The following is a 13,553-nucleotide window of genomic DNA, read 5'->3' on the forward strand; positions in this document are numbered from 1 at the left end:
AGAGTGTTGCGTGAGTTTCAGACGCCTAGAGGGTAATTTAGTCTTAGTTTCATGTTATGTTTGCATAAAATGATAATATTCTTGCCTTCTCATTGTGAGTTATATTCTCCCTTTATGCATAGTTATTGAAGGCGTGCCTTCGGCACAAGGCTTTCGAGGTCCTAGGCCTTGAACCTCAGAATGCCAAACACGGGCTCTGTTTCAAAGGCTCATGCCTAGGCGTACCTATTGTGGTTATGGTGGACCTCTTTGATTTAGAGTTTTGTTTAGGGTTTTATATTTTTATTTAGATTATAATCTCCATTATTCGTTAGAATATCATCTAGTGTCCAAAATAAATAAACAAGAAAGAAAAAGAAATAGCCCTATCAATTCAATACTAGCAAGTATGAATCTGTGGGTGGAACTTTGAAGTCATCGAAGAAGAAACTATCATGATGAAGGGAATGGGAACCTTGAAGATTAATTTGTTGATGTTGGAAATGGTGGTGGTGATACCAATGAGTGATATATATTGAGACTCTTGATAAAAAGTAGTTATTTTTTTTTTTTTTTTGGTAGAAATAAAAAGTAGTTATTGATTAACTTTGAATTTGGTTGAACTTTAGAACTTATTATTATGAATAACTTGGGATTTATTACATGCTAGAATTTATGATTAAGATTATGGATATCATTTAATATATGTTGCATTTTAGAATTTATCACTTCATGTTAATTGTTGTCAGTTATCATTTTTTATATATTACATTTCTTAGTGCGCCTGTGCCTTGCCCCTAGGCTCTAGGACCTTGCTATGCCTTTGTGACAGTCCATTTATTTCTTTGGGTAAATATTGCAGCCATTCTGTTAACTTCAGGTTTGTTTTTCAGAATTTTTATATAACACTTTCTTCAATGAGGAGAGCTGATTTTGGAAGTACTCGAACTAGAAATTTGAAAAATAATCTGGAAATAATTATAACTTGTAAACATCATTAATATTATGTTTTAAATTCCATTGTTGAATTTTCTTTTCCGATAGACAACTATTCAAATTGAAACATTATTGAAGATAATATGTTCTATTCAAGTGAGAAAGAGTACTGATGGCTTTTTGTTTTGGTTCTACTCAAATAGATAGATGGATGTTTATTAAAATTCTATTTAGTTTAACAGATATTTATTAAAATTTGATGTTTTACTTTAGGGATGTTTATCTCAATTTGATTGTTGTTCTAGTTTGATGGATGTATATTAGAAATTGGATGGATGTACTACTAAAATTAATGGATGTTATAGTTTATGGACAATTGAAATTTGATCATAAATATATTGTATTTTGATTGTTTTTATGAATATTAATAAGTTGTGGAGATTTTTGAGTTTTCCATGTTATTGATTTTTCAAGTGTTAGCAAATTGGGTCATGTTAATTGGTTGGGCTAGGTTATGCTAATAGCTTAGTTTGTGTAACACAGGGTCGAATTAGCAAATTGGATTTTGTAGCTCAAATAAGTTTAGTTACTTAAACCTTTTATGTGTGTCTTGTTTAGGGGTGCAAGCGAGCCAGGGTGGTTCGCAAACTGTCCAAGCTCGGCTCGGTCAAAGCTCGGTCAAAGCTCGACTCGATAGAGCTCGGTTCGAGTTCGGGATCGGCTCGAAACATTCATGAGCCAAATCGAGTTTTCTTAGGTTCGGCTCGAAAGCTCGTGAGCGGGCTCGATTGATTTTTTAACTACTATATATATTTTAATAATGAATTTATAATGTAAAAAAATAATTCTTTGATTTACACTAAAAAAAATAAAAACACATGTAATCTATATTAGTAAAAAAACGTTTAAATAGGAGTGGCCCAATTTATAATTAGGGTCCATTAGCTTGGATTAAGGCCTAAGCAGATCTTTCCTCTATGTTATTGGCCCAAATGAATAACGTTTTGAACAATAAATAAAAATTTCATAAACCTAATTAAACTACAGCAGTATTCTTCTCACGCCACCCACACCACGCCGATTTTCTCTGTTCTCGTTCTCTCTATCTACATACACACAGCCAGGGGCGGAACCAGGGGGGTTGAGTGTGGCTCTAGCCCCGGCAACCGGCTGGGGGAAAAAAAAAAATTTTTATTACAAAACGACGTCGTTTTGGTCATGAGAAAAACGACGTCGTTTTGATTTTAATGAAAATAAATCAGAACTAAAAGGCACAGCACAGCACAGCACAACAGCTAAATTAATACCTAAATCCCTAATTCAGAAGAGGAGAGCAACGAACGTAGACGATATCGCACACCGCCGGCTCAACTCAAGGGAATCGCACAAGACAAGAGGAGAGGAGCAGCCAGTCTCCACCGCCGGCCACCAGTCAGTCAGTCGCTGCTTGCTTGCTAGTCTCCACCGGCGGCCACCGTTCAGTTCAGTCGCTGCACTGCACAAAACGCAAAACGCAGAGGGAAAAAAACGCAGGTGATTTTCGCTTATCTTTTTTGTGCCTTTGTTGAGATGCCTATATTTGTTTGGTTTGAGATGCACCTATGAGTTTGTTCACTGTGTGTTGGCTTGATTTTTGGTTGTAATTATTGGATGGCTTTGCTGCGTTTTTGGTTTTACTGCGTTTTTGGTTGATTTATATGATGAAATGAGATTTAAAAAAAGGAAGAGTAGTGATAGAATAATGATATGTATATATGTATGAATGGATTAGAAATATATTAACCTTGCTCTTTGATTGATTGAATGCTTGCTTATTACAATTTTGTAAGGACTCCTTCACTCCTTACAGTGAAGCTTTTCAGTGATGGAGTTTTTTTACCAAATTCCTATTGAAATTGGGATTGAATTGGGATTGAAATTAGGATTGAATTGGGATTGAATTGATTGGGATTGAATTGGGATTGAAATTTCTATTGAAATTTCTATTAGTTGAAATTACTCTCATTTGAATTACTGTTTGTATTTAGTTGAATTGGGATTGAAATTGCTGTTATTTGAATTACTGTTTGTATTTAGTTGAATTGGGATTGAAATTGCTGTTAGTTGAATTGCTATCACTTGCATATTGGTCTTTTCAGAATGGACAAATTCATAACTAAAAGACGTTTCGAATTTTTTTTTGACGTTTTGAATTTTTTTTGCTGATATATTTTAGCCCCGGCTCATCCGGGTCCGCCACTGCATACAGCCACCCAATCTCAGCTTTATCTCTCTGCTGCCGGCAACCAATATCGGCTCTCTCTCCTTGCCGTCGATCTAGGAAGAAGGCTCTCTCTCTACCATGACAGGTTTGTTTTTTTGCTTGACGAGCTTCGAGCTCGAGCCGCTCGTCGAACCGCTCGACGAGCTTCGAGCTCGAGCCGAACCCATATCGAGCTCGAGCCGAGCTCTAAAATGCCAAGCTCGACGAGCTTCGAGCTCGAGCCGAGCCGGATCTCAACATGTCTCGAGCCGAGCCTGCCCCTGTTCGGTCTCGGTTCGGCTCGAGTTCACCCCTAGTCTTGTTGTTTGCAGGTTTTGTTCGTCTTGGCTTTTAGACACTTGTACCTAATTTCTTTTCGACCCATGTGACACTAAACCAGTTGTCGACACAACACGAACATGGCTACCCACTGACACAAATTGACCTCTAGTAGAAGAAGAAAAGCTCATACAAGGAGCAGCTTTGTTAGTTAAAAGGAAAGGACAGAGATAAATAGGGACTTGATGACTTCAAGAGAGAATTGCAGAAGCGAGCTTCGAACTGCGATTCATCAACTCAGCGATCGTTGCCTTTACTCTGCTTCCAAATGGTACTCTTTTCAACTCCAAAAACGTAAACCTAATTGCTATTGTTTCTCTTACTTTTGTTATTTTATTTCTAGTTACTGTTCTTAGTGTTTGACATTGACTACTATTATTTCCTTTTTTTTTTTTCTTTTTGTGTCAAATTTTGAGTTAATCAATTATTCTTTTTTAACCCGATACTTATATTGTATGTAGATTGCCGCTTTGAACAACTATGATTGTTTTGTTTCTTTACAATTACCACTCGATTTCGTCTCCATTTCTGTACTAAATTTAGCAAAAGCAAAGTACAAAAGTTTTGACATCCTCATTAAGATAGCAGCTTGATTTTCCTATACATGACCTGAAACTCAATTTAAGCTTAATACAATCTTTTTTAACTGTTATTTGCAAAAATCATATAAAATATATATCTTGCAATTTCCAGAAGTAATTACTTCCATTGTGTTATTTTTGATTCTTTTATCAGCGGTTTTCAGGGCGGCTGAGCAGCTGGTTGGAATTGAGCATGACCCTGCAAAATTCACTCCGGCAAACACCAGATTCCAGCGTGGAAGCTCAAGCATTCGCCGACGCTTTCGCTCTAGTGACCTCACTTCTACACCGGCAGCTGGTGTCTCATATGTTTCTACACCAGCAATGGAGGAAGATGAGGTTGTCGATGGCGATTTCTACCTTCTTGCTAAATCATACTTCGATTGCCGAGAATATAAAAGGGCTGCCCATGTGCTTCGAGATCAGGCTGGAAAGAAGTCTGTGTTCTTGAGATGCTATGCTCTTTATCGGGTTTGTGGATTCTCTTTTACATGTTATTTATCTTTGTTTTTGCTTTCTGATGCACTGATTTTTTTTCAATGGTAAATATAGCTGAGTTTTTTTAACTGAAAATGTCTCTCTAGTTTTTCTCGTAGAAGTTTGTGGATTATTTTGCGAGTTAAATGCACTGTATGGTTGTCTCAAAATAGTCAATCAACTTCAATTTGTTTCAATAAAATCATTCAACTTTGAATTTTGTCTTAATAAAGTCACTCCCGTGACTTCAAGACCAAAAAGACACTGGAAAAGTGATGTGGTTGCCACATCATCAATAATCAACTTTCACTGCGGCCCAGAACGACACGTGACTGCCACTTAGCCGACCGGAATGATACGTGTCACCTAGATGGCAGCCACGTGTCGTTTCGGTCAGCGGTGAAAGCTGACTAGTGCTGATATGGAAGCCACATCATATTTCCTGTGTCTTTTTGCTCCTTAAGTCGCTGGAGTGACTTTATTGAGACAAATTGAAGTTGAACCACCATTTTGAGACAGCCATGAAAGTTCAGTGACCAATGACGCCTTTAACCCATTAGTTGGTCTATATTGTCCAAAAAATCAAGCACATCTTCCACATAAATATTGACTTGAAGAATTAGGTAGTTGTCAATAGAGCATGAAATGATACACCCAGAACTCTGGGAAGCACTGGTTTGATTTGCCTTCTATTTATTAGGTGGTAGTCTCTTAAATTAGAAGCCTATATCCTACCATCCCTTGCAAACTAGAAATCTGGTGATTATTTAAGTTCTCGGCTAAGTTCATAGGAGACTATTGCAATTCATGGTTAATAAGAGTTGGCTTTATTTCTCATATGCTTTATCTCCTTCTGCTGTTGAAGCCTTTTGCTGTTGTGGTTTGTATGCATCCTTTGTAGTCTCGTAGTCTTTTCTTCACCTGTTGGACCATTCTCTGTTTCATCTTGAAAACACTTCAAAAACTAAATTGGACTGAGACCTCCTTTCCACATTCAATTGCTGAGGTGAGAGGTTTGAGGAGAGGCAGTCTCTTGCCTGTGTCACTTTCAATTGAACTTCATTATTTTGATTTTGTTAAGTTTGCACGTATTTCTGCTCTTGATAGTTATAAATTGACAGCATATAATGCAATTATTAGAATATGGATTATGTTTATTGGAGATTTGATCTGGTATGGCCAAATTGAATGATATCAATCTTAAATCAAGCTTATGTGAATTCTATAATTGTCCTCATTTATCTTCTCGCCTTGATTGTATTAAGGCTGGAGAAAAGCGGAAAGAAGAGGAGATGATAGAACTTGAGGGGCCACTGGGTAAGAGTGATGCTGTGAATCGTGAGTTAGCATCCCTAGAGACAGAGTTGTCAACTCTCCGCAACAAAGGTATGATTGATCCCTTCGGGTTGTACTTGTACGGGCTCGTCCTTAAAGAGAAAGGCAACCAAAATCTTGCTTGTAAAATTCTTGTGGAATCTGTGAATAGCTATCCTTGGAATTGGAGTGCCTGGTTAGAGCTGCAGTCCCTATGTACTACAGTCGAGATCTTGAACAACCTTAACCTTAGTAACCATTGGATGAAGGATTTCTTTCTTGCTAATGCTTACCAAGAACTGCGGATGCACAATGAATCCTTAGCAAAATACGAACATCTTCAAATCACTTTCAATTTCAGTAATTATGTACAAGCTCAAATTGCAAAAGCCCAGTACAGTCTAAGAGAATTTGATCAAGTTGAAGTAATTTTTGAAGAACTTCTAAGGAATGATCCCTATCGAGTGGAAGACATGGATACGTATTCTAATGTGCTCTATGCAAAGGAATGTTCCTCTGCCCTCAGTTTCCTTGCCCATAAGATATATATGATTGATAAATACAGACCTGAATCATGCCTTATCATTGGAAATTACTACAGTTTAAAGGGGCAGCATGAGAAATCTGTTATGTACTTTAGGAGGGCACTAAAATTGAACAGAAATTATCTATCTGCCTGGACACTAATGGGTCACGAGTATGTAGAGATGAAAAACACTCCAGCTGCTATTGATGCCTATCGGCGGGCTGTGGATATAAATCCTTGTGATTATCGAGCTTGGTATGGGCTCGGACAAGCATATGAGATGATGGGCATGCCATTTTATGCTCTTCACTATTTCAAGAAGTCTGTGTTCTTGCAGCCTAATGATTCTCGCTTGTGGATTGCTATGGCTCAGTGTTATGAAACTGATCAGCTCCGGATGCTGGAGGAGGCAATCAAGTGTTACAGAAGAGCTGTAAATAGTAATGATAGGGAGGCCATAGCAATCCACAAGTTAGCAAAGCTCCATAATGAGATTGGGCGTTCTGAAGAAGCAGCATTTTATTACAAGAAAGAATTAGAGAGGATGGAAGCTGAAGAGAGAGAAGGGCCAAATATGGTTGAAGCTCTATTGTTTCTTGCCCAACACTGCAAAGAGCAGAAGAGGGACCAAGAAGCAGAGGTGTACCTTACCCGTCTTCTGGATTACACTGGCCCTGTGAGTTCTCTAATTTAATCTACCTGTTATCTAATTAAATGTTCTACCATTAAAAAATCAAACTATATACATGATTTTGATTAGTTTTACATTTTTTTATTTTGATTTCTGTATCGGTGGTTTCAGGAGAAGGAAACTGCTAAGAATATGCTTCGAGGGATGAGAGCATCAGAATCCAGTTTCCCTCTTATGGATGTTGAACATTTTCATCCTTGACTTCCGTGTTACTTCATAGCAACTGACAGATTCTACCAAGTATGTCTCTCCCTTTTCCTCAGTTACATGCTCATCAAAATCAACCACAACAAAACTCTTCATATTTGTGAAAATGTTATGCCAAGTATTATCCTGGACTTACAGCATTGAGAAGCATTCATATCTGCTCTCACCTTTCTAGGATGTAGAATGAGTTATAAAATCAGAAATTCCTGTTGTCGTACATTAAATTCCTGGTGATGCTGCGACTTAAGCATTTAAATAGTTAGTAAGATATCAGATCAGCACAGATTGCTCAACTTTCATTTGTATTATATAACTTCAAATTAAAGCTTAAGTTCGTCAATTTCTCTTTTTGCTCAGAAAATAATTGTTTAATTATTTATTTTACCCTGCTGTTCATTTGAGTAAGGGATGATGGGAGATTTCTACAGTGGAAACAACTCTTTTCCTATTTTATAAATGGAAGAGGAGGGTTGGTCCTAACATTTTATGGTTGTATGTAAAATATGAGATAAGTGATTTAATAAAAAAAAAATTGTATTTAAAAGTTTAAAATATAAATTTGAGCCCATTTCAAATATTGAATATCATATTATTTAGGCCATTTTTATATTAACTTTTATGAGAGAAAAAAAGTTGCTACTTTTAGCCCTGCTGTCTGGAGAAAGAGGAAAAGGGGGGAAGCAATTTCCACCTCATTTACAACCCTAGCTGCCAACCACGGAGTAGTAGCAAGTTTAATTGTTAGGGTTTAGGAAAACATACACTATGTAGGACTTCTCTAATAACTGATTTTAACAAGTTCTTCGTCCACATGATATGATATAGGTAAGTGATTAGTCCAGAATGTCTATTCCCACTAAGATTTCTAACATGATTTATAAGAACTATTTATTTGATTGACATTATACATTAAACACAGTTATTATTATTTTTAATCGTATAATACAATTATAACACAATATGAATATTGCCATCCCTACTAAGGAAAAGGATTTCCTTTCTCACTTTTTAATGATAAAGGATTTGGTAAAGTTTGTGAAGAAGTTAATCAGTTGAAAGAACAGCTAAATGTATTAACTTCATTGAACTTTTGAGTTTTTTTCAAGAGGGATGGAATTGAGGTTTTTAGTTTTTGACAATAGTCATTGAAGTTAATTTTTAGTAAAAAGGAAGAAGTGCACATTCCCCTGAAACTCTAGAAACAGTTTTGTTAATAAAAATGCAATATTTAGTAATACAAAATTGTTTTAATTAAAATGATGAAAGCTGCAAAATGTAGTTTTGGAGAAAACAACTTTTACAGTTTATTTTTGAAAAGTTGATATTAAATTCTTTTCATGATAATAAAAAACCTAATTTTTTAACTTAATTTTAGAAACACCCCTAATTTTCAATTTAATTTAGAAAATAACTCTGGCTTTTAATTTTTGTCATGTATTTATGGAACACTTGTCATGTTTTTTTTTCACAACATTTTCTCCACAACAGTTTATGTTGGCCACAACAATATCAAACTGATCCGAAATCAGAAAGCTTAATTTTGGTGCAATAAAGTTACCTTGACCATATGAGGAACAAAAACTAACTGAAAAAATGATGTGTTAGTCAACTGGAAATTCTATTTGCAGCTTACGTCATGTCAAATGCTCTCACCATGTGTTTGTCACATGGTTCAAGTTTGAAGAGTGACATGGATCCATGGATGATAAGCAACAAAAGGGGTGCTAGAATGGAAAAAATAGGATAACCACCTTCCTAACATGGAAAGCCAACACACTCACAAATGGAAAAAATAGGACAACCTTCCTAATATGCCATCACGTGTCTCACATCAGGGAAAGCAATACCAGTACAATGAAAAGATGTAAACTAATATAATAAATAAAAAAGAAATGCTACAATGGCCTTTAACACTCCCCCTAAAGATGGAGAGGAAGACATAGGTGTTGCTCCGAGCTTGTGAGCATGTTGATTATGAGCCTGAATTCGTAAAACTTTGGTGAACAAGTCTATAACATGATCAGCAGAAGGGACATGGGCAGGAATGATAGTATCAAAATTGACTTGATCACAGACATATGTCAGTCTATTTTGATATATTTGGTGCATTCATGAAGCACATAACTTGATGTTATAATAATCGCAACTTGGTTATTACACTTGAAAAGAGTAGGTGGCAAATGCTTAAAACCAAGATCTTAAAGAAGAGCAGTAAGTCAAGTGATTTCATAAGTGGTAAGGGCCATGACTTTGTATTCTGATTTCCACAAGAGTATATCTTAATTCCATACTAAATCGTATGGATGAACTTTGTAGGTCAATAATTGACCATTATACCTTCCAAAATGATTGCTCAGACAAAGAGGAAGATGCCAAAGATGAAAATAGACACATAGTTTGAATTGCCATTTTATAACCTGATTTCAGCAAATAATCACCTGTCTAATTAAACTAATGAAATACTTTGTAGTTTAATGATTTTCTTCTATTGTCTATATATCTTTTTGTAATGAGCTGAAGAGCAACTATAATGGTGGCAATAAGGGTTTTGCACTTAATCCAGACGATTCATGCACACGTCATGAGGGTGCGTCTCTAACCCGATAGTGCTTCAACTGCACTCCTGCGCGACAGTAATTGGTTAAAAGGTTGTAAAAGCCATTTACTTATAAACTAGTGGAAATTCTAATTTCGTTTTTACGTGAAATCAAGCGATTTCAAGTGGTTCACTTTGAGTATCAATTTCTCATTCATCACTTGTATATTTTGATCTTATAATATGCCGTTAAAAAGATCACATGACATGATGACATAGACTACATTGACGTATTTCAAGTTATTCTAAACTTCATTTATCCATTATATATTTAAATCTCAAGTTGGCAAAAAAAAAAAAGAAATCAAAATTATTTATAATTTTATATACATATAGTTTATGAAAATAATTTTAAAATAATTATATATAGAAATATTATTTATTTATTACATTATCTGATCAATTTGAATAATTTGGTCCAATCAAGTGAACCATAACCCAACTATAAATACAGTTTGATATCAAACTTGACCAGTTCTGATAACATTAATTTTAGAGCATTTTTCCCCAGCTATTTGCTCAAATGAGCTATTTTCTCATTTTCATCTTTAATGGTTGTACAACCGGCTAATATATATATATATATATATATATAAGAGGACTCTTGTGAGAATCCTTTCTTAGGTGAGAACACTCCTTAGGTGAGAACCACTCAAAACTACGTAGTTTTGAGTGTAAAAATTAATAAAAAACGCTAATGCTACTGGAGTTCGAACCCTGACCTCCTGACTTACACTCCTTACCACTGAGCCATTTGCTTTTCTTGTGTATTATGTTGCGCACTGCTTAATATACCAATGCCCTTGTATCTTTTATTGTTTAATATTTGATGCATGCACTTATTGATATTGATTAAATGTGCATAATAATAAATTATTAATAGAAAAAAAAAAGAAATTTGCATAATAATGAATTATTAATAGAAAGAAAATTAGTAATCAGGAGACCCTCTTTAATATTAGAGGTGTGAAGATTAGTAATCAGGAGGAGGATAAGGACAGACAATGCTGGGCCTTGACTAATAATGGTTCTTATTCTTGCAAATCGGCCTATGAAAAGCTTTTACCCCTAATAGGGCTGATCCTCCTTTGGAAATTTGGAAGTCCATTTGGGCCCTCAAAGTCCCCTACCGCATTAGGAGTTTCCTATGGCTGGGAGTCAAAGACAGGCTCCTCACGAATGCAGATAGACACAGAAGGCACTTGGCTGTATCTGGTGCCTGTAGCAGATGCAGCGGCCATGTGGAAACCCTGTGCCATGCTTTGAGGGATTGCCGGAATAGTAGAAAGGTTTGGGAAGGGGTCCTTCCTCACCACATCCTTCCTTCCTTTATGGGGTTCTCTGATATTGACTGGTTCTCTGAAGGCGTTAATGGGAATTTGTTGGCCAGTATGGAGCACGGGGCTATTCTCTTCGCTATTATTTGTCACCAAATGTGGAAATGGAGGAATGAAGAGTTATTTGCTGAGAAGACTGTCTTTATTCCTGACCTCCGGTTTTACTTCTCGAAAAAACTCTCTGTTATTACAAAGAGTTTTGAAGGAGAGCCCCTGGTTCACCCCTCCCCGGTTAAAGAGGTCCAGTTAGTTGGTTGGAGGAAGCCCAGGGAAGGGGTTGTCAAGTTGAATACGGATGGCTCCTGCCTTAGTAATGGCAGAATTGCTGCTGGTGGAGTTCTTCGGGATGCTGGTGGCGCCTGGCTGGCTGGGTTTACCCATAACTTAGGTACGGGCTCCTCCTTTACTGCAGAGCTCTAGGGGTTCTTGTCTGGCATTAAACTCGCCATTCGCATGGGTGTTAAAAAACTTTTGGTGGAGTCTGACAATTTGGAGGCTATCAACAGGATTTCGGATAGACATGATGTTTGTCTTAAGAGTCAGAATCTCATTAAAGCCATCTTGAGGCTTCGTCCTGCCTTCGATTCTCTTACCTTCTCCCATATTTATAGGGAGCAAAACCGCGTGGCGGATCGCTTGGCAGCTGCTGAGCATGGGGGGATGTTAGGTGTTTCTACCCTTTCCGTTCCTCCTTCTTTTCTGTTACCTTCTCTTCTTGAGGATAGGATTGGGGTCAGTCTTCCTAGACTGATCCCGGGTTAGGTTTTTGTTTGTTTGTTTTTTTTCTTCCCTTCTTACCAAAAAAAAAATAGAAAGAAAATGTCAAAAAAAAAAAGAAAGAAAATGTCCATAATAATGAATTATTAATAGAAAAAAATCCAAAAACATGCTCCAATTTCTTATTTATTTAATTCCTTTATATTTTTGTAATTTATGTTATATAAGAAAATATATTTTTTAAAACATACGTTAGAACATATATTTTAACTTTTAAAACACGAACTATGAAGTTTAGAACGTACGACATATTTTTTAGAACATACGTTATGTTTTTTAGAACATGTGTTATGTTTTTTCGAACATGAGTTATAAATTATATTATAGAACAAATGAAAAAACGATCGAGATATCTACTGATTTTTTAGAACATTATACTTAATTTTTAGAACACAAACTATATATTTTTTAAAACATATGTTATAACATATATTTTAACTTTTAAAACACGAATTATGAAGTTAGAGCGTACGACATATTTTTTAGAACATACGTTATGTTTTTTAGAACACATGTTATGTTTTTTCGAACATGAGTTATAAATTATATTATAGAACAAGTGAAAAAACGATACAGATATCTACTGCTTTTTTTAGAAAATTATACTTAATTTTTGGAACACAAACTATAAACTTTAGAACATATGTTATGTTTTTTAGAACATATGTTATGTTTTTTAGAACATACGTTATGTTATTTAGAATGTGAGTTTTTTTTTTTTTGAACAAAAAAAATGGCCCATATATTTACTATTTTTTTAAAACATTATCTTAATTTTTTTTTTTGAAGAAACATTATCTTAATTTTTAGAACACAAATTATAAAGTTTAGAACATATGTAACAATATTTAGAACATCGTCCTTAACAATTTAAAACATAAATTACAAAAATATAGAGGAATTAAATAAATAAGAAATTAGAGCATGTTCTTGGTTTTTTTTCTATTAATAATTAATTATTATGCACATTTGTTTTTTTCTATTAATAATTATTATACGAATTTAATCAATATTAATAAATGCATGCATCAAATATTAAACAGCGCGCGGCAGAATACACAAGGAAAGTAAATGGCTTAGTGGTAAGTAGTGTGAAGTGTAAGTGAGAAGGCTAGGGTTCAAACCCCAGCAACATCAGCATTTTTTTATTAAAATTTACACTCAAAACTACGTAGTTTTAAGTGGTTCTCACCTAAAGGAGGGTTCTCACTTGATCCCTCCCCTATATATATATATATATATATATTTATTTATTTATTGTTATTTGCAACTTGCAAGCAAGTCCCTCCAACCAACCAACCAACTTTAATGTGAAATAAAAGGAATTATTTGTAAAAGATGCAAATGACATTTATTGGATATAGGTAATGACTAGTAGGGATTTTATGCAAGTGTAGCTTTGATTAAAGCTATTTTCTGATTGTTTTCATTGTTTGAATTGAGTTGTCATTTGAAAAACGGAAACCAAACAGCCAAATAGCAGCCTCCTTTTAGGAGTCTAAAGAGTATTCATCTCATACACATGGACATATTCACATCATAACACCAATA

At 35.2% G+C, this 13,553-nt stretch overlaps 1 protein-coding gene across 2 annotated transcripts; it reads left to right on the forward strand.

Moving 5' to 3' along the window:
• The first annotated feature begins 2,206 nt into the window (after positions 1–2,206).
• LOC136231174 (anaphase-promoting complex subunit 8) lies at positions 2,207–7,632 on the forward strand. Of its 2 annotated transcripts, none has more exons than XM_066020490.1 (6): positions 2,207–2,448; positions 3,131–3,263; positions 3,558–3,767; positions 4,232–4,548; positions 5,820–7,070; positions 7,197–7,632. In XM_066020490.1, exons 4-6 carry the CDS (start codon positions 4,402–4,404, stop codon positions 7,284–7,286), a joined length of 1,488 nt encoding a protein of 495 aa, XP_065876562.1. In that variant the 5' UTR covers positions 2,207–2,448; positions 3,131–3,263; positions 3,558–3,767; positions 4,232–4,401; the 3' UTR covers positions 7,287–7,632. The 2 variants fall into 2 exon arrangements, with proteins under 2 accessions (XP_065876562.1, XP_065876554.1); XM_066020482.1 differs by having other exon boundaries at positions 4,242–4,548.
• Positions 7,633–13,553: the final 5,921 nt, after the last annotated feature.

Source organism: Euphorbia lathyris, chromosome 1 (assembly GCF_963576675.1).
Source record: "Euphorbia lathyris chromosome 1, ddEupLath1.1, whole genome shotgun sequence".
Lineage (NCBI taxonomy): Eukaryota > Viridiplantae > Streptophyta > Magnoliopsida > Malpighiales > Euphorbiaceae > Euphorbia > Euphorbia lathyris.